The sequence below is a fragment of the Dendropsophus ebraccatus genome, chromosome 10 (genome assembly GCF_027789765.1).
Source record: "Dendropsophus ebraccatus isolate aDenEbr1 chromosome 10, aDenEbr1.pat, whole genome shotgun sequence".
Classification (NCBI taxonomy): domain Eukaryota; kingdom Metazoa; phylum Chordata; class Amphibia; order Anura; family Hylidae; genus Dendropsophus; species Dendropsophus ebraccatus.
Window position 1 is genome coordinate 60,556,659 of NC_091463.1, and position 26,147 is coordinate 60,582,805.

At 41.2% G+C, this 26,147-nt stretch overlaps 1 protein-coding gene across 1 annotated transcript in view; it reads right to left on the reverse strand.

Annotated features, from left to right (window-relative positions):
• Positions 1 to 19,136, reverse strand: part of GPR50 (G protein-coupled receptor 50) — a 120,393-nt gene extending 101,257 nt beyond the window's left edge. Inside the window, exon 1 of the mRNA XM_069986225.1 lies at positions 18,944 to 19,136. Within this exon, the coding sequence (XP_069842326.1) occupies positions 18,944 to 19,136 (193 nt within the window). The remainder of the gene's footprint in view (positions 1 to 18,943) is intronic.
• Positions 19,137 to 26,147: the final 7,011 nt, after the last annotated feature.

Genomic DNA, 26,147 nt, shown 5'->3' on the forward strand with positions numbered 1-26,147 from the left:
TGGGTTATATATCTGCTTCATACTAATGCACAATTCTGTCTCGAATTCCAATTGCCTTGCAGAGTAAATTAGCAAAAAAAAATTGTGCACAAATCAACATTTTCTTGGTTCCTTTTAGGTGATGTAAGTTGTTGTGCCAGTAATCGGTTTAAATAAAGTGGCCGAGCATTGGCGTGACCTTGGAAAAGTGGACATTAATAAAGAGCAGTGCTCTTATGGGTTACTACAGTTCATAGCCCTGGATGACAAGTGGCTTTGTTCATTTGATGCTACAGAATATAAGCAGTTGTGGCTTATACCATATATTGGTTCATTGGATTGTATGTCAGAAGCTGCCGAAGAGGAAGACACTAGAGATCACGCTTATTGTGTAAATGTATGCTCCCGATGTTACCGTCTCATCATAGGCAAATGATGACAACAGTAAACACATCTTCATTTCATCTTTAATTACTGGATGCATCTGGAATAAACATCTTCTAAGACTCGCACCTTTAGCAGCCCGATATGTATCCGGAATACATTGATTAGAGTGAAAATCAATCATTTCTGCCCTCAAAACCTCTACTTGATCAGGCAATTATTATTGCAGGGCTTAAAAATTGCAAAGCAAATCAATACAGATAAAGATTAATACAAGAAACCTACAATCTAGTTTATTGGATGAGTCATACATCACTAAAATACAGGTAAGGGTATGTTCACATGATGAATTTTTTGCTTTGAATTTAGATCATGTATGCTGTGAATTTAGTCATGGTTCTGGATGCAGGTTAGCCCTGGGGCTTATCTGCATCCAGGCTACGCAGACCGGTTGCTTCATTATAAAATCCACATTGGAAAATATCTGTGCTGTGTGAACTTCAATAAGATGCAGGATCCATGATATGTTAAAATATAATCCATTTTGTAACTACTAGGCATATATACTGTGTGATCAACTTTAGCGATCTACAATTAAGCCATGTGCAGACTACATAAGAGTGTTACTGTCACTTAAAAAAAGAAACATTTGACATGTTGTCAAGGTTTTCTATGTGATTTGAGAAGTTTTTTTGAGAAGTGACAATGATTTACGTTAATAGTCTCTTCAATTGTATCTATGTATCTTGTTTCTAACTGTCCTTTGTCTTTTGTCCTTTAATCCTATATATTTTGATGCTATACGACAGGGCTTCTCAGGTATTTTCAATTGGTGCTTAGGATCTATAGTGAGAAATATAGGACTGCTCAAAATACCTTTCATTAGTTTCTTTATAGCAATAAAATAAGCACAAAATAAATCAATCCAATATGTTGCTAATGCAGAGATTTGTATTTCTGTGCCCTTGACTAGCTTAGCAGTTACTGTCCCACTAAGAAGAGAAGTGTAAAGGTTACAGCCATTTGAAGAGGTACAAAAACTGGATGTTACTTTCACGCTAGGTGAAAAGATATTTGTAAAAGGACATTGACTGGACAGCTGCAGACAACAGTTGCTGGGTAACTATACAACCAGGACGATGCTGAGCTTGCTTATGGCTATTTGATGTTTCAGGGACACCAGAAAGCCCCTGTTTCTCAGAGTCCTCAGCCTCTGTTACTTCTTCTCTCCTATGTTCTATGATTCGCCTCACTAGGGGTACTATTACACGGAACGATAATTGACCGAATCGGCCCTATCCGGCTGATTACCGCTCCGTGTAATAAAGACAACGATCAGCCGATGATCGTTGTCATCAGCTGATTGTTGAAATAGGTTTTGACCTATAATTGTCGGGCGCTGACCGCGCATTGCTACGTGTAATAGCGGTGCGCGGCCGGCGCTGACGATTAGCAAAGAAGAATACATTACCTATCCAGGCTGCAGGGCTCCTCTTTTTCTCTGCTTCTCCCTGGGTCCCGCGCGCTGCAGCTTCAGAGCGGCCTGTCTCTGCTGACAGGCTGTTCAGCCAATCACTGGCCGGAATCGCCGCGAAGCACAGAACAAGAGGAGCCCTGCAGCCTGGACAGGTAATGTATAAAGTTTAAACAAGGGCTGCAAGGATATCGGTAACAATGTCCCTGCTGCCCTTCTTAAACGATTATCGGGCCGTGTAATAGGCCCAGTAAACGAGCGCCTATTTAGCAGATCAGCGCTCGTTTACATTTATTATCGTCCCTTCATCGGCCCATGTAAGAGTACCCTAAGCCTGGACCTTTGTTTAGTCTCTCAGTAGGTTTCAGCTTATCTCAAATGCTCACCCACTTACCAGGGCACCAAACACACAGTTATAAGCACCCGCCTCAGCCTCACCTACAGGTGCTGTGTTGCACCACAATGCCACTGTGAAATCTGTGCAGAACGACAAAACAATGACACTTAATTCCTCATCAAACAATTTTCATAGTCGTGAAGTCTCCAGAAGTCTGGCCAGAGCTGGTGTAGGTTTCATTGACATTCTTCTTGTGGAAAAATGTTAAATGTGGCACACACCGAGGCTGCACCCCATGTTACGGCCCCTTCCCTCCACTCTGGCGCAAGTGATGCAGAAGAACCCAATGTGAATTAAAAAATGAAAGCGTTTGCGACTATATTTACACACATTGGACACATCTGTGCCACCAAATGGCATCTCTGTCTGTAAATAAATGTCCCCCAAAGTCTAATAATCCGATTCACATTGTTGCCATACATCATCTCAGATGATGACTCAAGAAGCATCCTCTCCTGGCATCCTGAGGTGTGTCTTACAGAGGCTGGGATGAAAGCCACTGCAATGATACTCACGGCAAGCTTCCCTAGGGCACCATGTGTCTTTAGCGTGGCACTGTCGTGCTTCCTGCTTACAGCCCTTAAAGCGAATGCTGTGCGGTGCTGCTGTCCTCTTTTTGAACTGCTGCCCGGTTTCCGCGCATTGCTCTGGTCTATTCCCAACCACCGCCCCAACATGAAACACTGGGGGTGGGCCCATTGGCCCCCAGTGTGACGAAAACTCCTCCTCTCTGTGATGCGGCCCTATTAAAATCAATGGAGCCGCTACATAGAGGGGAGATCGTCATACTGGGGCCGTCCCAGTGTTTCATGGTTGGCTGTGCTCGGGAATAGACCGCTGCTATGTGCAGGAACTGGGTGGCGGTTTAAAAAAAGGACAGTGGCTCCGGCATACCCGCTCCTGCGCCAGTCTGTTCATGTAAAAAACACAGAGATGTACCTAGTGGTACATTCACTTTAATATAGTCTATGGTATTATAGCCACCTAGTGAAAATTTAACAGTGCAAGGATACACACAATTCACAGTATTACTAACAAAAAAGATCACACAGGCACACACACATATACAGTATATAGTCAACAGAAAAACAACACTAGGCTTTTACATAATGGTGACCTTTTAACCCCCCTCCCCACCTTAGAGATAACATACCATATAAAGTCTTCGCCTTTATCATAAATCTGGTTATAGGCTTCTCATCAAAGATTATTTGTGATTTTGTTTGCTTATAAGATACATAGGAATGTGCAATGCAATCTAATTATCTAATATTCAATACAAAACCAGCTCTGTTTTTCAAGACAATTCGTTCTCTTTCTCTGCTTTTTCCAAAATAAATTCTTATCATAAGACTATCTACTGCCGCACACTCTGCCCGAGGGTCTGAGCACAACAGTGAAATCTTTTTCCAACAACTGTAGCTGTGTATCAGAAAGGCTAATTGTATAAATAAATACATTTGTGCTTCCCCACTAGAGGGGCCAGCATTGTGCTCCTGGGCTCTCAGGCAAAAACAGGGTTTGGGCTTGAAGATATGTAAGGTCAAAGCCTGGAAGCAATAAAATTCCCTACTGCGCCACCAACAGCTGTTCCATTATGGTTGCATTGCATGATCAGCTCAAACATATCTTCTTGGCTTGTCCCTACATCAAGACTCTCTGTGAATAATTGTTTTCTAATAATAAGACCTGTGAGAATTTCACACATCTCATGCTAAAATCAAATTTATCATGTGGGCATCATGACTACATTCCAATTCACATTTTCAACCTTAGGCTTTGTTCCCACTAAGCAAAAATATCAGGGAAGGCGGTCATCTTGGAACAAAGATGGTCGCTACCAGTAGCGGATTATACTAGGTCCATTTTGGGCGGTAGCCCGGGGCCCTGAGTTACTGGGGGGCCCATGGCCACCCAAACGGACATACTTTCAGTGGTGTATTGTCTCCTGGCTACAGTTCTGCTATGATTTGCAAAAATCCCTGATTTTTTACCTCGATTTTGCACAAATCAGGGTATCATGACATTATCTATCCTGTACTATGAATACCACGTTAGTGCTGCTATAGTTACCGCGGGTTTAGGGGGCCCATGCTTGATAAACAGCCCGGGGCCTATGGTAATGTTAATCCGCCCCTGGTCGCTACTAATGATCATGAACATTCTTAGCGGCCATCTCTTTAAAGAGACAGCCACCTTATAACTGTATTATCACTTAGTAGGAATCAAACCCGTGGTGTTTTCCCTGTAGAGGATAACTTACAAATATTTACCTGAGCAGAACAGGGTCCATGTTGCACACTTGTCAATCTACATGTGGGCCATGACTCCTGCCTCCCTCTACATACTGTTAAGGCCCTTTTACACAAAGCGATTATCAGCCATATTTGGCCGATATCGGCCGTTATGGACAATAGTCGTCTCATGTAACAGGAGACAACCATCAGCAGACATGCACGACATGTCGGCTACATGTTGAAAAATCAACAATCACGATAGCAGCAATCTGCTGCCGTTGAACCACGGAAGAGGAGCGGTGGCAGCAGACCATCGCTATCCTCTATGGGCTGCTTGGATGATCTAGCAATCACCCTGACAGGTTGGCGCTTGCTTGTTCCTCTGAATCGCCCCGTGTAATAGGGGCTTTAGAGGTTTGAGTCAAAGTGAAGACAATGTTGCACATTTATTAACATGCACCAATGGCGTATGCCACGGAAAGGGAGCAGATTTTGGCCTTTTTGGTGGTGTATGCCAGGAGTAACACCTGCTCATTTGATGGGTGAAGAGAAAACCATACAAAAATCTATACTCTATATAAGTTCTGCAACAGGCGCAGGTCCCGCCGGATTTACTAAGAGGTGCGCACCTCTTAATATATCTGGATGGGAAAATGGGGGCGGGGCTTTATTTAAGAGCGACGTACAAGTATGCTGGTCTTCATAAATGTCCCCAATATTTATTGGCGTTTGACACCATAACCGCTACGCAGTGCCAATTTGGTTAGTAAAACCTTAGTGTCAAATTTCACACTGAAATATTTACTTTATATATAATATTTATTTTAACACGTTCATGCAATATCATTGGCTTTGCAGCATTTTAGGTAATAATCCGCAACATAACCATTATGTCTATACATACCCAAAGACATTTTGTATCACTGCTGAATAATTTTAAACATTAATAGAAAACTACAGTCCAGATAATGCAGCTCCATGTATTCTTTGCAACTGTAGAGCAACATTTAACGTGCCCCATATCTCCGCCCACATTTGCACTGTAAGCCCCGCCCCCTCAGTGACATTATTGCCGTCTAGGTCCACCCCCTCCACAGCATCATTGGAATGGCCCGACCTAGAGACCTAGGCCCTGCCCGCTCTGATCCATCCCACAGAAAGGGTGGGGGCTAGGCCTCTAGGTCTGCCCAGATAATGCTGTGGAGGGGAAAGGCCTACACCCTAACGACCTTACAGAGGGGACAGGGCCTACTGTGCCGAAATGGGCAGAGATATGGGGCCATTAAGCCCCACCCCTACTGCACTGTCCGCCAAAAATAACATGCATTTTGGAGGCGAGAGACCTCCAAAAATCCTTTATACAGTAAGATATGAAATGTCCAGATCATAAGCTTAAGAATGGTGCTGAGAACTCCTTGTATGAAAAGGGGGTGACAATACCACTTTAACATCAATTACTTGTACAGTCTCAATGCAGTCCCATGCTGCTTTCCCACAAGCATATAATAACATGGATCCATCAGTTTTTAATCCATGTCTTCTCCTTATTGCATTAGATTGCTTTTCATCCGCATTACACAAGTAGCTGTCTTATAGAATTCAATTTCCTGCCTAGAATATAGCCATTGCTATTCCTGACCACTCCAATACTACTTCTATAGTACTGCTGCCATACTAATAGAATTTCAAGCGCAAAATGTCCATATTGAAGATACATATAAAAGATATTTACTCATATGTTTGTGACAGTATTTAGTATTAATATTTGTAACCCAAAACCTGGGGTGGAAAAAACCCAGACAGAAAGTATCATGCAAAGTTTTATAATTCTTACATTGGACTTATGGTAAGTTTTGGCTTACAAATAACCATGTGAAATACTGTTGTGCAAAGTGGGATAAGGGAGAAGATGTATCATCCCATAGTGGTCAAAGAGGCTTTCCTGAGCTCCTGAACAGCTGAAGGCTGTAACACCTTCTCCCCTCTCCTATCCCTGACCCTGCTTGGAGCTCAGCTTGGGATCTGAGGAGATTTCAGCTTGCAGCAGTTCAGGAGCTCGGGAAAGCCTCTTTGACTCTTTAGACCAGAAAATAAAAGCATTTTTCTATGCCCAGCTGGATATATGAAAGGTACTATGGGGGAGATATAACAAACATGGTGTAAAATAGACTTGTCTTTAGCAACCAATCAGATTCCACCTTTCATGTTCCAAGGAATATGTGGGGAATGAAAGGTGGAATCTGATTGGTTGCTAGGGGCAACTAAGACAAGTCTACTTTACACCATGTTTGATAAATCTCCCCTATGTGTCTCCCTGACCTAGGAGCTATCTAACAGTGTCAGCAGTTTGGAACGTAAATTGAAGCTGACAGATTCCCATTAAAGTATACCGATCATTTTCCCACAACAGCAAGACACGATAACCCCCCCTGCATGTGTGCTGTCCTCTTCTGACACGTGCGGCCTTCAGGACTCCTGGATCCACCGTACACCGTTCCATCGACCGCACACATCAGAAGAGGACAGCACACCTGCACAAGTTTTCAACGTATCCTGCTGCGCGGGGGAAATTACTCTTTCTATGTACACTGTCATACCTGATCACCAGGAGGAGGACATTGTATTTTATTTTTTAACTGAAGGCTAATAGTCAGCAGAAAATGGCCTGAGTTAGCTATCATCTCTAATGGAATTGATTTATAAAAGACCAGCAATATAAGCAGCATAACTCATTTGTATTGAGTAATAAGAAGCATAAGCTAATGTACCCATGACCAATGAGGCTGTGCATGCATTTAAGAAAAAAACTGATTGTTTTTTTTCTTCTAATGTGTACAAAAAGACATCTTTCAATATAATTTTTGTAGCACATTATTAGATATGAACAACTGACATATTTTCCATTTTTTTGCTTTTATTTTACTGTGAACTAGCCTTTTATGAAAGGTAAATACATTTAGACATGGAAATATTGAGTATGTCTCTAGGGGGAACATATTTAATTGAAAGATTTAATACTATTATTACCATGTGCTATTGCTTCTTCATAACTATAAGTAAGATTTAGTGATTGATTCACATTTACTGCTGCTTTGGACAGTTCCCGAAACAGACAGAGGGGGCAGCAGAGAGCTATGTCAGACTGAAAAGAATACACCACTTCCTGCAGGACATACAGCAGCTGATAAGAACTGGAAGTAATAATTTACAAATCTGTATAACGTACTGACAACAGTTGAATCAAATAACTATGTTTCCTCCATAGTACCCCTTTAATGATCCCTTTTTCATACTCAGAGGAGGAATACTTGTATAGAATGACAGTGTGCCCACTTAAAACTTTGTGTTATAACAATCTGCAGGGACAGCTTCGAGGAGAAATAGACACTGCTCTAAAATGTGTAATTATATTCTAGCCCTTGAATCATTCTTTCTGCTTTCCAGCTGTGTTTGAGAATATCTTACGGACATTAGGTTCAATGTCTGAAATGTTCCACTGTTTACAGCAGCATGGCCTGTCAGATTGGTCCTCTCCAATATTTTGGTGTTAACAGATGCAGGGACTGAGCTGATGGGAAAACACAAGGAGTGACATTTAAATCATTGTCGCTAAGTATTAATAAGTACATAAATCCATGATGAAAACAAAGGGGGAGATTTATGAAACATGGTGTAAAGTGAAACTGGCTCAGTTGCCCCCGACAACCAATCAGATTCCACCTTTCATTTTCCAAAGATTCTGTGAGGAATGATAGGTGGAATCTGATTGGTTGCTAGGGGCAACTGAGCCAATTTCACTTTACACCATGTTTGATAAATCTCCCCCAAAGTGTTTATTTTTTTTTCCAGGAGATAAAACATCAGTGCAATGTGCCCTGATGTAATTTATTAGCACTATCTATATCATAAAAATGAAAGTCTGTCTGTCCCGTATAGACTTCCAAACGCCTGAACCGTTTGACCCCAAATTTGGCACACAGATACATTGGTTAGCCGGGAAGGTTATTGCGAAGGTCCCGTCCCTGCCAGATGTACAGGAGGGGAGGGGGAGGGGAAGAGCGGCGCCCCATAGAGATGAATGGGAAAATCTCCACACTGCACACACAGGCGATATAATTAGCTGCATGTCTCCAGCAGTAAACAGCAGTTGGGAGCCTTAGCAACCAATAGAATTACTGCTTTCATTTTCATAGGGAGCTGGAATCTGAATGGTTGCTAGGGCAGCTGCCTCACAACAGATCCACAGAAATAACTGTTAGACCTTCTACTCCATCTATACAGTACATGTATTACAGGACCCCCTACTCCATCTATACAGTACATGTATACAGGACCCCCTACTCCATCTATACAGTACATGTATACAGGACCCCCTACTCCATCTATACAGTACATGTATACAGGACCCCCTACTCCATCTATACAGTACATGTATACAGGACCCCCTACTCCATCTATACAGTACATGTATACAGGACCCCCTACTCCATCTATACAGTACATGTATACAGGACCCCCTACTCCATCTATACAGTACATGTATACAGGACCCCCTACTCCATCTATACAGTACATGTATACAGGACCCCCTACTCCATCTATACAGTACATGTATACAGGACCCCCTACTCCATCTATACAGTACATGTATACAGGACCCCCTACTCCATCTATACAGTACATGTATACAGGACCCCCTACTCCATCTATACAGTACATGTATACAGGACCCCCTACTCCATCTGTACAGTACATGTATACAAGACCCCCTACTTCATCTATACAGTACATGTATACAGGACCCCCTACTCCATCTATACAGTACATGTATACAGGACCCCCTACCCCACCTATACAGTACATGTATACAGGACCCCCTTCTCCATCTATACAGTACATGTATACAGGACCCCCTACTCCATCTATACAGTACATGTATACAGGACAGTATTACCAGCTGCTGCTGCCCTAAGCACTAAAACTGAAGATGCCCCATCCTCACTCACCAATTAGCATCAGGATTGGTAGGTAATAGCTCCACACGTCACATTTAACACCGCCACACCAAGCCTGACCAATACCGCCATCCTGTGACTGGATAACACTGTCATACCCCACCTAACCAATACCGCCATACTGTGACTGGATAACACTGTCATACCAGACCTGACCAATACCGCCATACTATGACTGGATAACACTGCCATACCAGACCTGACCAATACCGCCATACTGTGACTGGATAACACTGCCACACCAGACCTGACCAATACCGCCATACTGTGACTGGATAATACTGCCATACCAGACCTGTTCAATACCGCCATACTGTGACTGGATAACACTGTCATTCCAGACCTGACCAACATCGCCAAACTGTGACTGGGTAACACTGTCATAACACACCTGACCAATACCACCATACTATGACTGGAAAAAACTGCTATACCAGACCTGACCAATACCACCATACTCTAACTGGATAACACCGCCACACCAGGCCTGACCAATACCACCTTACTGTGACTGGACAACACTGTCATACCACACCTGACCAATACCGCCATACTGTGACTGGATAACACTGTCATACCAGACCTGCCCAATACCATCATACTATGACTAGATAACACTGTCATACCACACCTGACCAATACCGCCATACTGTGACTGGATAACACTGCCATACCAGACCTGTTCAATACCGCCATACTGTGACTGGATAACACTGCCATACCAAGCCTGACCAATACCGCCATACTGTGACTGGGTAACACTGCCATACCAGACCTGACCAATACCGCCATACTGTGACTGGGTAACACTGCCATACCAGACCTGACCAATACCGCTATACTGTGACTGGATAACACCACTATAGCAGACCTGACCAATACCGCCACACTGTGACTGGAGAACACCGCCACACCATACCTGACCAATACTGCCATACTGTGACTGGATAACACCACCATACCAGACCTGACCAATACCGACACACTGTGACTGAATAACACTGCCATACCAGGCCTGACCAATCCCGCCATACTGTGACTGGATAACACCGCTATACCAGACCTGACCAATACCGCCATACCCCTCTCGAAAAGACACCAGATTTTCTGGCAAGTCTGAACAGAAGGGGACTGCCCCTCTGCAAGGTGCTACCCTACGCACCAGACCATGGGTGCCAAATGGTAAATACGACCCTGCAGGTATACAGGACACTACAGGTATACAGGACCCCAAAACTATACACTACAGGTGCACGGGACCTCCACCAACTATATACTACAGGTATACAGGACCCCAAACTTTACACTACAGGTATACAGGACCCTCAAACTATACACTACAGGTATACAGGACCTCTACCAACTATATACTTCAGGTATTCAGGACCTCCACCAACTATATACTACAGGTATACAGGACCCCAAACTATACACTACAGGTATACAGGACCCCAAACTATACACTACAGGTATACAGGACTCAAAAACTATACACTACAGGTATACAGGAACTCCACCAACTATATACTACAGGAATATAGGACCCCAAACTATACACTACAGGTATACACGACCTCAAAACTATACACTACAGGTATACAGGACCTCCACCAACTCTATATTACAGGTATACAGCACCTTCACCAACTCTATACTACAGGTATACAGGACCCCCAAACTTTACACTACAGGTATACAGGACCTCCACCAACTATATACTACAGGTATACAGGACCCCAAACTATACACTACAGGTTTAAAGGAACCCAAAACTATACACTACAGGTATACAGGACCTCCACTAACTATATAATACAGGTATACAGCACCCCCACCAACTCTATACTACAGGTATACAGGACCCCAAAGCTATACAGTACAGGTATACAGGAACTCCACCAACTATATACTACAGGTATATAGGACCACAGACTACACACTACAGGTATACAGGACCCCAAAACTATACACTACAGGTATACAGGACCTCCACCAACTCTATACTACAGGTATACAGGACCCTCAAACTATGCACTACAGGTATACAGGACCCCCGAACTATATACTACAGGTATACAAGACCTCCACCAATTATACATTACAGGTATCCATGACCCTCAAACTATAAACTACAGTTATACAATACCTCCACCAACTATACATTACAGGTATACAGCACCAACTATATACTACAGGTATACAGGACCCCCGAACTATACAGTACAGGTATACAGGACCTTCACCAACTATACACTGCAGGTATACAGGACCTCCCTCAACTATACACTACTGGTATACAGCCCCCCCAACTACATACTACAGGTATACAGGACACCCCCAACTATAGTCTATAGGTATACAGCCTCCCCAACTTTGCACTACAGATATGCGAGACCCCTAAAAACTATACACTGTGGGTATACAGAACCCCTCCAACTACGCACTACAGGTATACACTAATTCCACTGATTAACTCAGATGAAACAATACCTTTAGCTTGGCCTCCTGGGCACCTTAGAACAAATCTAATTAACACACTGACACTTTATACCCGGGCAGCGTCGGGTACATTTTCTAGTGTATCCTATAGATGGTAGTTGTTGTCAAACCATGGTAGTTATACTGCATTTGTATAGTAGTCTGTGTGACAAACAGTCAAAAGTTTTTTTGTTTTTTTCTAAGGGTTATTCAAGAATTCAGATTCTCCTTAGGATATCTATCTGATCATGAGTTCTCCTCAGGCTATCTATCTGATTTTGGGGGGTAGTTGCTAGGACACCACACACACACAATCTCCATAGCGGGAAGCAGAGAACTGAGTGATCTCCCCTGAGAATGGAGTGGGGGTCACTAGAGATGAGTGAACATGCTCGTTCAAGCTCACTATTCGCTCCAGTATCAAGGTACTCGAAAGTACTTGATACTCGGATGGATACCGTGTGGTGCTTGAATACAATTGATAGTCTCCTGCCCGTAGGTTTGGCAGCTTTAATCAGCCAATAAACATGCAGGGAATGGGCTGGGAGGTCCTATGTTGGCTTTTGGCATAGCAGTAATTGGGCAGTTGCATCAGGTGACCTGGGTGTATATAGACCCAAGTCACCTGATACTCAATTCACTTGTCTGTTATCTGACAAGGAGAGCTGCTGGAACAGGCATTGGCGTAGTGTAGACTTAGTGTGGTTAGTCAGGTAGGCGATTACATTCACCAAATACCTAACAGTGCTTTTAAGGACTAGTAGTCTGCCACTATTACGGATAAAGTGCTAATTCAATACAATATACCAGTATTGAATAGAATAGTATATATATATATATATATATATATATATATATAGTATTAGTTATGTCTACAACTGTCCAAAAGTCCTTTTTAGGACAAAACATCTGGCATACAGTATTTTACAGTCTAGCCAGTGTCATAGTGCGACAGTCTAGTGGTGGTAAGTATACACCACTACATACTGGGTGTTATCTGCAAATAACAGAAAATATAGAAAAGAATAGTGCAAAGAGACAAGGACATTGGTGAGGACGTGGGTGTACTAATGAAGGTGTGGGCACAAGCCATGGCTGGGACATGTAGAACGCCACTACCGAATGCATAGTAGCGCAAGCAGGTGTTGATGTGGATGGCGGACCAACAGGCTCTTACCCACAGTTATTAACAGGGTCACAACAGGCTCTTACCTACAATTTTTAGAGGGTCACAACAGGCTCTCACCCACAATTATTAAGAGGGTCACAACTGGCTCTTACCTACAATTTTAACAGGGTCACAACAGACTGTTAACCACAATTATAAAAAGGATCACAACAGGCTCCCCTTCACAATTTTTATGGGGGTCACCCCCAGGCTCTCACCCTCTATTTTTATTTAGAAAATACTCGACTAATGAGCATTCAAGCATTTAAGTACTCGCTCATCTCTAGTTGTCATGCTCTTTTTATTCTTTACGGAAACCGCCAAATAAAGATGAACGCTGTACTCAGCTATCTTCACCAGTTCACATAGAAAAGGGATGGAGCCCAGTGCCCACACAAAACCACCATTGTGAGCAAACTTCTTTAAATAACTTTAACACTTTCCTTAAGTTGTACACAGTTCTGAATCCCCTACATTAAATAATTAAATTTTGGACTCCCCAAAAGGGGAAGCTGAAAGCGAATATACTAAAAGTTTTACTAAATAAAGATTTCTGAGATCTCCTCTGATTTGTATAAATGCAAATGTAATAGTTTAGTGCACTGGAGGAAGGCCCAGTGCCCCCAGTGCACCGATACCTCCTCCCCCGGTGACACAATATTGGTGCCCTGGGAGCACATACAAAGCATATACAAACTGGAGGAGATCTCAGGAACAATAAGAGTAATAGATGGCACTACAAGAATCTGTGCGGAGGTATTGAGATCTTTATTTAGTAAATGTTGTGACACATTTGCTCTAACACACAACCAGTGGTGCTTTACTGTAGATAGAATTTTTTGTAAGTCAAATATTTAACCTATTTATACCTATATATATGAAAAATGATGCTCAAGGGCAAATGTTTACTTTAAGGTTTTCTTCTCTATCAACACTTTAATAAATGTTTAGTGGCCTTGTAAACATTAGGATAAGCAAACCTCTTGACATTTTGTAAGATCTATTGTTCCTAGTTAATAACTGGCCTTGAGCTCTGGGCTTTAGATGTATACTATAGACATATACTATGGCATGATATAGTAAAATGCACAGCTTTCCTGCAGATTTCACCTTTTTGACAAAAAAAAGGAAACCTCATTATTTCATGCCTGTAGCATTGCTTATTCATACTGTTATGCATTCAGTGCATGTTTATCAGCTCCTGGTCCTAAAAAACATGGGTGCTCAGATGCTCTATGAAATTTATGCTGAAAAATACTCTTTTGATTAATGCAAGAAAATATCCCACTATTTTATAACAGTGACTAACTCAGCATTCCCCCGAGGGCTATATATGTGTGAGAGAAAATTTTTATTCAGGAAAAAAAGCATGGCATATCTGTAGAAATAAATGATAGGAATATTATATATATATATATATATATATATATATATATATATATATATATCTTTTTTTATTATTATTTTTTTTTTATAAGAGGGGGAATGTCTTTTGGAGAATTGCCAACATGGGGGATATTTACTGGGGGGGGGGGTAACCCACAGTTGGGATGAGTGCTACAGGGGCTTCCTACATGGGTAGTTATCTAGAGGGGACTACCTTCTTCAGGGATATTATTTTCTAGAGAGGGGGGCAACTACCAGGGGCACCCCCTATGAGTCACTAGATATAAATCACTTTCATTAATTTTATGGTCTGCAGAGCCTGTATAGGACTGTTATCTACTAATATATGGTCAATGTATAGCAAATACAGCAGGTACCCACCAATTACATTAGGGGACCTAAGTACTTTATTACTTTTTACTGCTGCTGTGTGGAGTTGCTCTAAAAAGGACCCACTAAGGCTTTGTCACCCAAGGGCCCTGCTAAAGCCACCAGGCACCACCCCCATGACTCAAGGTTTAAGCAGAACCCAAAGATGTACTTATAAAAGTACAAGTCTTCATATAGCTATGTCAAAAGAAAACATAAAATAGTTATGGCTTTTGGGGAAAAAATAATAATATTACCTCGTGGAGAAAGCGTTATCATAGAAGCTTATCCAGCATTTTCCCATGTGACAGTAGAATTCTGAATACAAATCCAAGGTTTTGCCCTATTGGTGGGAAATAGGATCTGACTTTATCTCAAAGGTGTTTTTTAAGGTTGAGATTTCACAAATTTGTGTGAGTTCTTTCCATACCATGCCAATGTTGTACTCTCTTTGCTTTATACACTAAAACATTGTCAGGATGAAAAATGTCTTTCCAAGGTGTTGACTAAAAGTTGAAAATATAAAATTCTGTAAAATGTCATTGTATGATATACTGCAGAGGTAAAGCACAGAATTACAGGGAAACTGCACAGAGGATAAAGGTAAGAAAACTTTCTTCTTTCTCAGTGCCTGCTGCCCTATGGGAACATAACCACACGTTAGATTCTTCTAACCTGCTGTTAGTTTCCCTTTAACTCCACATCTAGGGGATTTATAGCAATGTATAAAAAATGAATAAATCAGTGCAGAATGCTGAACCTTTAAAAGCCCTGAATGACATGTTGAAGGGTGAACATGCAGTCTAGTTACCCTTCCATGGTCATTAGTTAAGACCTTTGTGCCATTCCGATGTGTTTTAGTGCACCACATAGCTGGCTACACAAGGGGTTCCTTTATGCATATTTATATACAGATGTTTCAGCACTGATAATGTCATTTAAAGAGACTGTATCTACATTTCTACATTTTCTGTGCAATTAAATGCTATCAAGTGTTCTCTGGTAAGTGGAATTTTAGGCTAGGGAGAAGTGGCTTTGGGTTTCAATAGGAATGCTAATAAAAATGCCTGACCCCATAATCACTACTTTCCTCTAGTGCCTGAAATATTTCCATACATATTCATGCAGCTCTTATTATACAGCTAGGTCTATACAGTCACTTTTTTTTAATAATAGCACATTACACTTTCATGCATGCATGTTTTAACAACTCCCACTGTCTGTCCTATTTAAGGCGCACAGATAAAAAGTTGCAAGTCATTTTGTTTTGTTTTCTCATAAGGAATAATATAAATCCAATGCGTCTGCAAGTTTTAGGAGGTCTGCCTGTGACGCATGGAACTTACAATTTTCATACAATCACTTTTAGAGTAGCTTCACATGATACCCAGTCTAAACTCTGCTCTGGAGCACTGTTAGGAGCACTGCCGCGTCATCCAGACCGCCCCTTCTATTTGTAATCAATGGAGGGGTCAGGCTGTATGACGCAGCAGTGCTCCTAACGGTGCTCCAGAGCAGAGTTTACCCCAACTAACATTGTGGAACTGACGCTAAGGAGGAAGGTAAGACACATACCTTCCTCCTCAGTGTCCCCGATGCTATAGGGGGCTATCAGCAGGTAAGATTTGTCAAACCTACTGATAGTTCTCCTTTAAAAGGGGATGTCCACTTTACCAAATTATCCCCTATGTACAGAATAGGAAATAAATGGCATGTCCATAATGGTCTGATCATTAGGAACCCCGCCAATCCTGAAAACACCTGTAAACTGAGAATTAATAGAGCTATGGCCATGGATGTGTACCTGTGTTTTCTAGATTATTGGGGGTCCAAGCAGTTAAACCTCCAACAATCTGCAAGTTATGCCCTTTCCTGTGGATAGGGAATAACTTGCTAAAGTGAAAATACCTCTTTAAACCCTTATATCATTGCTGTATTTTGATACTGCTTTAAACCCAGACAGTGCATGAGGTTTACTTGTTCACTATGCAAAACCAAACATAACTCATTGTTATGTCAATGAGCCACATGACAACTTCATCTTTATTGCCTCTCACTACAAGGTCAGCTAAGCCATATATAATACACAAGAAAATCATTATGAGTAAAATAGTTGCACACATCTGTTATTGATTCTAATTGGAGGGAAAAAAAACTGTTATGCCATCTACATTGTGTTGGCCTTCAGTTGTGTTTAAAAACGCAGTCAACTATAGTTTTTAGTATGGTTAAAAATTTGGTACAAAGGGTGCCACAGCTCTGTGGAAAAATTTAAAAAAAAGTTATTAAACTATTTAAAAAGAACACACTGATGTGACAATGCTAAAAACAAACAAATGAAATGCTAATGTATTAATTATGCTCTTAAAGGAGAACTCCGGGCAGGACACTTTTTAAATATGCTTGTGGAGGGGGTGGGTAAAATCAAAAACATCCACTTACCTCTAACCGGCTTCAGCGCTGATGCCCACTCCCTGGTTGCTTTCTGGTGGTGACAAGGGACCGGGACGTGACATGGCAGGCCTGCTTGGCCATTCAATGGCAGTGGTGGGACACTACTACAGCCGCTAAATGAGCAGGCCTGCCATGTAATGTCCGAGGTCCCTTCTCACCACCAGGAAGTGACCAGGGAGTGGAGCGGCCAGCTTTGCTGGAGCAAAGTGGATAAGAGGATGTTTTTGTTTTCATCCCCCCTCCCCCGGGATATTGAAAAAAGTGTCCTGTCCAGAGTTCTACTTTAATTAAATTAAGTTCCGGCAGCTAAAAACACACTAGCTTTTAGCATCAGCACTTCGTTTTGCATTCTTTTGAAAAAAAAATTTTTTACATGGAGCTGATCTTCACCAGGAGTTGGCTTGGTTTTACCATTTCACATGCTGTATTATTGAATTGGATCTCAAGGCGCTTCTATGTTTATGTATGGTGGCATTGTGGCTTCTGTATATTTTTTATCATTACGGTGACCCGCAGACTTTATAGATTTATAATGGGGTCTGTTGGGTTATGTCAATGTCTCCATAGATTTCACAGCAAGAATAACCCTTGCTTGTCAAAGTGATGGTACTGCTGTAAGAGGCTCCCAATTTCAAAGTGAAGAAAGAATAGAGACTAACGATACAAAAAAAGAAACCACTGATGTCAAGTCTTAATAGACTAGTTATTAACCACATACGCAGGATATTCGTAGATGAAGAACACATTAAACATTCTTTATAAATAGATGTCCTAACATGAAACATTGGGAAAGTAGAAACCTAATTTATTCAATTGCATTATAATCTCTCTAGAGGAATTATCGTACATTAAAACTAACTATTGATGTTGGTAACACAAATAAACGGAGTTGATTCAATGGCCCAGAATGTTACTAACATTAAAAAGAAAAAAAAAGCAATCAGGCATCTTAAAGGCATGCTCAAAGAAAGTCTAGAGTTTGCTTTACTTCACATGCTTACATTTACATAGTTACAATTCTACCAATTCTTCTATATGGAGGCATCCTCAGCCTCTAAACCACATAATAAGGTTAGGATGTAATGGTCACTTGAACACTTTATGCCCTAAATGACCTTCAGCTACCTCTTGCTGTTACAGGAACTTACGCTGTCACCTTATTCTGGAGATACAATACATTAACTGAGACAGAGGTGGCACATTGCCTCATACACCTCATAGGAACAGATTTCCAGATTCATACAGCTCCTATGAATAATAATCCTAGAATTACCACCTTTACTATAAACATATAGGTCAATACTCATGACGATACAATTTGCATATAAAATAAGAATATAAGAAGTCTATTTTAGAAGCATCCCCTAGGATTTAGCATATAGAGCATTGCGTGAGCCCCATATCACTTTTTCTGTTTGCTTAAGCTCTTTGTATCCTTGAATTTTTTTTAAATGAAATTAACCAGTAGTGTGTGGTGTAAAAGTTAGGAAACAATGTGAGTTGCAGTTTTCTATTAACATAGTGGGACTCCTGGAATTAGATGGTGCATGCTAAGCAAGTCATTATCTACATTGTACCCTCCCACCAAGGTTTGGTACCCACCAGGATTCTGAAGCTTCTTGTTCCTGAAGACGGATAGAATGACCAATACATTGCCCAAGATGTCCACAATGATGGTGAAGATGAGGACAGCAGCCAGGGCAGTGGTCAGTCCAGGGGAGGCTTGGTCCTCTCTCTCTGCACCAGCTGTTCCAGGTGTCCAGCAGTCAAGACAGGTCCTGTTCACCTCCATCATCTCTGTGCACTTGAGTGGTGTTGGCAGAACCAAACTGGATCTTTACAGGGACTGCTGTGCTGTTCATAAGCAGTGGGCAGGTCTTCTGGACTCACTGTGGAGTTAGAGATGGACTTCATTAGTTGCCCACACTAACCTCCCTGGTGCCATTGTGTTCCCCACCAGCACCACAGATGCAGCATCTTGATCAGAGTAGGAGGCAGTGATTGGTAGGTGCTGCCTTCCTCCCTGTTTCAGGTTCTTCTTTAACCCATGCATTGTCAGTCAGGAGGAGGTCACACACTATAAATAGGCATTCCCATTCATAAAGTCCAAGCTTCCTTGCAGATGAGTGAGAAGCATTCTGCTCCAGTATGCGCTCATGTGGCTGCTCTTGCTCTTGCACAGAGCATGTCTGTGCTCTTCACTCAGCAGTATAAAGTCTGGGAATCTGCTGCTGTTGGATTGCACTTCAGTTCATTTCCCAATCTCTGACTTGCTCTGTGGATGTAGTGAGCAATATATGAGCAAGCACTGGGGAAGGAGCAAGGAAACTGACAGCAGCAGTACATGCATCTATTGGTAGTAGGAGAAGAGTGAACAGTTAATGCATTTACAGCAGCACCCACTGCTCCCATCTAATTGTGGGAATTAAGTCCAATCTCTATGTGTTGTTTCCTTTACAGAAATAAAAATATGCAATAACAGATGGTGGTCCCATCATAAATCAATTCTTCAGATGTGTTACAAGATAGCTATGGGGCATTTTACATCAAGCAGCTAATACCAGCCAGGCATCTGTGTTTATTCAGGAGTACAAACTCTCCCGGCACAATATTGCCAAGCAAAAGAGACCAGTCTGTCACTGAAAACTTGTTCATGTAAATGATCTGTCTATCATTCTATAGATCTATTTGATTCATATGAGTTAACTATATGGTGCTTCTCTATTAAATGTATTCAGTCATATCTGTACCTGCTCTGATGGAGCATATTTATATATATATATATATATATATATATATATATATATATATATATATATATATAAAATTACAAAAATATATGGTATACAAATTGATGAATAGATGACAGTTTTATGTTCGTACAAGTGTGAGTGCACATCATATATACATATACACACATACACATATACTTTCTTACTACATTCCCTAAGACAGCTATTCAAAGCCATTCACGCATTTCAGTACTTGTCCATTTGCCCTTGAAACTGTGTCAGTCAGTAAGCCTTAAAGGGGTTGTCCAGGGATAGCAAAAAGTTTCAAAGGGGATAAAAGTTCACATGCCTATTTGCTGCTCCGTTTTCATATTGTCCAAGTGTGTTAATCCCCCCTTTTTTTCTCATTCTTCTTCCCCCCCTCCTTACCCCCTTGTTCTTCTCTAATGTTGCTATAGATAATGTTACATAGCAGTTCCCGAGTGCTGTGACGCTCATCTTGATGATTGAAATTTTCAAGTATCATAACTAATAATTGCAAATGCTTCCATTCTTAATGCCTGTTACATCTTTTTGAGTGCTGCATACTTCTGATGCAAAAAAAAGGTTTGCTCATCTGTCCAGTTCCCAACCACTCAGTGATCCCAGGTCCTATCTCTGCTCAAGGAAGGGCTCACTCAGTGAATCATTGGCTGATACACTGCTATCCAAAGGGTCTAAGAAGTGCTGAGGGGTCCAATCCCTATCGCTGCTTGTGACTCAGCCTCCAGCTGACTGACAGTCAGCTTTTTAAAGGGAATCTATCAACTTCATATCATGTTCTAAACTGCTGACCAAGAAGACACATGGTACCTTTTATTCATCCATCTGTGCTTCCATACTGTAAAAATGTGCTTTTTTTTCTTCTGTGCAAAGTGTCAGAGAGGCTTTCCCAAGCTCCTAAAATGTAAGCTGTAATGCCTCTTTGCTCTGCCTCCTAGCCCTGTCACAGTTTGATTGACAGTTAGTTTCATCGGGAAGCTAAGTCCCAAGCAGGCTTACATATGAGAAGAGAGAAGGCAATGCAGCTTGCAGCATTTCTGGAGCTTGGAGAATGGTACTGTGCAAGGGAATACCATTTTTTTAAAATAAAATATGGCGTAAAAAATTTTTTGCACAGTAAATTTAATTTTTTTTTTTTATTTGTTATTTTATTTTTTTATTTATTTATTTTTTTTGCCTTTACGCAGTTTGCCCTGTGGTGAAACTATATAACTTCTATTTTGACTGCTTTTAAAAAATTGAACTCTTTTTTTTTATGTGTTTAAAATTGCTCTATTACCATCCTTTTAATGCTTTAATTTTTTGGGCTGTGGAGCTGTGTGAGGTGTAATTTTTTGCCCCATGATCTGTACTTTTTATCAGTAACTTGCTTATGTATATGCAACTTTTTAATCACTTTTTACACAATTTTTTCTGGATGTGATGTGGCGAAATTTATAATTTTGTGATGGATTGCTTTAGGAGGAAGTCCAAAGCAATCACCAAGTTAGGGACAGCATCAGAGCGTCACTGAGCCCTTGGACACGAAGTATAATTGATCATACCCCCCCTCCCCCTGCCTAGTGTATGATTGGTCCATATTGAGTAAAAGCGGCAGTCCCCAGCTGCTATGAGTGGCATGGAGCTCTGACCCCAATATAGACTTATTCAGAAATTAATCAGCATAGAATTCTAAACTTAATTTTGACATTTCCCGTGTATCAAAGTGGAATAGAGGTTCCATGTAAAGCAAGCAAAAAATCCATGCTGGTCCTCATCATCCATCTCCAGCCATCATCCATCATGGATAGATAACTACAATGAGTTAACTTTCACGGCACTATTCATATATTCACTTTGACAGTGTACAGGGTTGTGTCGTTCTTTTGCCAAGACAGCATGATGATATTGTATAAATTATGCTGTGTATTTGCAATTCTTTTGCAGCTCAATGAAGTTCTGATCAAAGCAAGAAAAAACACCTTGGATATTTCATGTGGTTTTGCCTCTGATAGTTTGAGAACACAAATTGTACAAAGTCTGGAAAGGAATAAGACCTCAGAGAACATGTCATCTTCACTGCCAACATCACTCATATGAGAGTGTTTTATGATTGAATTCAAAGCCAGTAGTGTAGGAATGTAAAGATCATCACATACAAACACCAATGAAGCAAATACATAAGGGTAAAGTACAGTGCACTTCTGTTAGGGAAGCAATTATTGATGTATAATTCCCAGTAGTTTACTGTGATTATCTTATAATTCAAGTCCAAGTGGATGCTAAGGGTCCTTTTACATTTGCGAGCGTCGATCTGCAAGATCCACGCTCGTTTGCAGTGGCTTTACACGGCACAAAAACACCGAGTGGCAAGGCTGCACGAACAATCCTTGTATTGTTCATGCAGCCATGAAAAGTTTCCAGATCCCAAGTAGTGCATACTTAATTTCTGCTCTCCTTGTGATCCGCCATCACCCTTTACCGACTTTCCCATCCTGTATCTTCAGGCCCGCCTCCTCTGGTTGTCAATCAGTCTGGAGAAGCTGACAGCCAGAAAATACAGCAGTGGACATAGACCAGTTATTGTAAGTATGCACTGATTGTTATCTGGAAACAGACAGCACGGATATATGCGTTTCTATGCTGTCAGTTACCCTTTATTATTAACGGCCTCAAATCTTCTGTTTACACAGGAAGATGATCAGCCAATAACAATACATTTTGAAGCCTGATCTAAAGACACGATCAGCCAGTCCTCAGCTGATCGCTGTCACTTTTGCACAGGCCGATTATCAGCCAACAGAGAGCTTCTAGCAGCAATCACAAGTAGAATGGTAAAGAGGGGGAAGTGGTGTAACTAAGACAGAACGGATGAGAAAAGAGGAATAATGGGTCTTATCCTGAAAAGGGATTCATTACCATTTTTTACTCATTTTAGTGCACCTGTCAATCAGAAAACACTTTTAGATTACCTATGTCTATGAGACCTGGCTGGACCCTCAGACAAAGGGAGTCCATCCAGATCACGTGAAATAAAGCTAAAAGAGAACATGCTATTGTTTTCAGCCATCTTGCTCTCAGTATTGGTTAGAGTCCCCTTTGTGTCATAAATCAGAGCTATCTGTGAACATTAAATAGAGTCTGCCTGTGGCAGACTCTATGCATTGATTGCTGAGCTGACTGCCGGGAGGAAGGTAAGAAGCCTCCGGCAGTCAGTTAGAATAATCAGGGGACTGCGGGGGTCCCAATTGGACAGTGACAGGGGTGCAGCGATCACGGCACTGCAGGGGTTAATGCCATCTGCCGGTGCCCAGGAGTAGACCGGCGCTGTGTGCAGGAACCAGGCGGCGGTTCAAAAAAAGGACCACAGCACCGGGTTCCCTACACTGGAGCCAGTCTATTGATGTAAAAATCTTAAAGCGTAACTGTCATGTTTTTTTTTATTGCAGAAATCAGTAGTATAAGCGATTTTAAGAAACTCTTTAATAGGTTTCATCAGCCAAAAAAGCCTCCTTCTGTACTCAAGAAGCAATTTCCCAGTCTCCCCCCCTGACTTCTTATCTGTGCATTATCAGGCAAACACGTCTTCATTACAGAGAAGCCAGTGAAGACGGGCTCTGCTCTCTCCATTGTAAGGCTATGAAGGGGGGAGGGGCTGAGGGAGATGAGGGAGCAGGAAGAGGTGACATGAAGGTCAGCTGTTTGTAGACTCTCTGGGCACCTAAAACGCTAAATTCAGGTGTCAGAAAGGTCAGTGCTTATCTATGAACTTACTGAGAGAAGATTGCAGGGTGTTGTGCTGTACAGGACTGCTCCGTGCTCAGTCACTCCTAACAGCCCCTCCCCTCTCCATAGCCACATAATGGAGACAGAAATCCTGCTTCATTTGATGTGAGGGGGGAGGCTGGGAGATTGCTTTTTCAGTCCAGAAGGAAACTCTTTTAGTACATAAAACCTATTACAGAGCTTCTTAAAATCGCTTGTACTGTTGATATTTAATGTTTTCAGAAAAATGACCCTGAAATGACAGTTACGCTTTAAAGCGATTTACCTGATGGTAAATTCGCTTTAAGGTACAATATACAGTACATTAAATACTCTTGTATAGAAAACATATAGAAGAAAAGCTATGTGAGCTTTTACTGTACATGCCCTAATATGGCATTTATTGGGATTACCTAAAAAGCAGGCTATTTCTTCCATCATTTTTGCCAAGGTTTTATTAAAATATTATATTTGTTTATTTAGATGAATATTTTTTTACAGACAGAGGAAAAATACAGAGTATCCCATTTCTTATTTTCCTGCTCACTCAGCTGCAGAAGGGCATAACCTTTGTGCCTTGAAGGAAATGTTGCCTTGCACTGTGCTCTTTGAAATGCAATAGGCATGTATTAGTATTTTCTCTGTTGGTTGACTGAGTGTAAAAATCAGGATCGATCATGCAATTAAGAGAAGTTGTGTCCCAGTGACATGGTAAATCAAAGAGCAAAGACTATATCAACTCTTATCTATAATATTCCATTATAAGGATAATTAAAGTTTGTGGGGAGGGTAGAAGTGTAATATAATTAGTGACTGTGTATTTCTAGGAACTGTGTCCAGGAAACCATTATTTAAAAAAAAAAATCCATTATTGCATCATTTTAATTGACTTCAATAAATTGTATTAAAGTTTATGGAATAACGGACGTCACTTGCACACAGCGTATTAAATCTTTTGAGGTGGAGATCAAATAATATTCATGACAATTATTTTAAGATGTCTTACGTTTTAGTTGTTCATACACAGTTCTTATCTTTTAATTGTCCTTTTACCGTCTTTACCGACTTTTCAATTAAAGACACACCCAAAGGGCAATCAGTCCACCTGAATTAGAATAATGTACTAACAGCCATTATTGCACTGATAGGCGGCCAAACCGCAAAATGACGGGTGTAATTTTGGACTCAAAATGACTGAAGCCATTGTTAAAAAATTATTAACGGAAAAGTGAGAACATAGCCTGTTTGTCCAGTTGTGAATGTTGCAAAAATTAAAGTCACATGATAATAAGTTAAATGCTAATTATTATTGTTTTGAGGCTCAAAAATATGCCAGAGTACCAAGGTTAGGCTGGGTTCACACAAAGTATATGGCTATGTTCACACTACGTAAAAGTACGGCCGTTGTTGCCATCGGCAACAATGGCCGTACTTTGTACGCCTGTGAACATTGCCTACATTTCTATGGGATCCCGGCCGGAGCGTATACACATAGTATACACTCCGGCTGGGATCCCATGCAGACCTGCAAATAACTGACATATCAGTTTTCTGCGGGTGCAATTCAGTGAATTGCGGCTGCAGAGACCCATGTCAGTTCACACAATGAAGCGAGCGGCTCCAGCCGCTTGCTTCATTGTGTGCTGTGGGAGGTTCTGATGTGGCGCTGATGTGCGCTGATGTGCCCGCATCAGAACACTGTGACCAGAAAGATCATCCAGCCGGTACTGCAGTACCGGCCAGGATGATCTTGGCAGAGATCACGGAACGGCCGGTCTCTTCCAGCGTGTGAACATAGCCTATTTCAGTCAGTATTGTGGTTCTTATATTGCAACCTCAAGCAGGAGTGGATTGAAAACACAGAAAGGCTCTGTTCACACAATGTTGAAATTGAGTGGATGGTTGACATTTAACCCCTTAAGGACGGGGCCTGTAATGTGCTTAAGGAGCGGAGCAAATTTTATGAAAATTACCTGTGTCACTTTATTCATTAATAACTTCGGGATGCTTTTACCTATCCGTCTGATTCTGAGACTGTTTTCTCGTGACATATTGTACTTCACATTTCTTGTAAATTGGAGTCGATACTTATAACGAATCTTTATGAAAAAACCCAAAATAACGTGAAAAATTATGAAAAAATGCATTTTTCCAACTTTAAAACTTTTCTGCTTATACAGAAAATGGTTATACCACATAAATTATATATTAAATAGCATTAGCAACATGTCTACTTTATGTTGGCGGCATTTATTAAACTATCTTTCATTATTTTTAGACAATAGAAA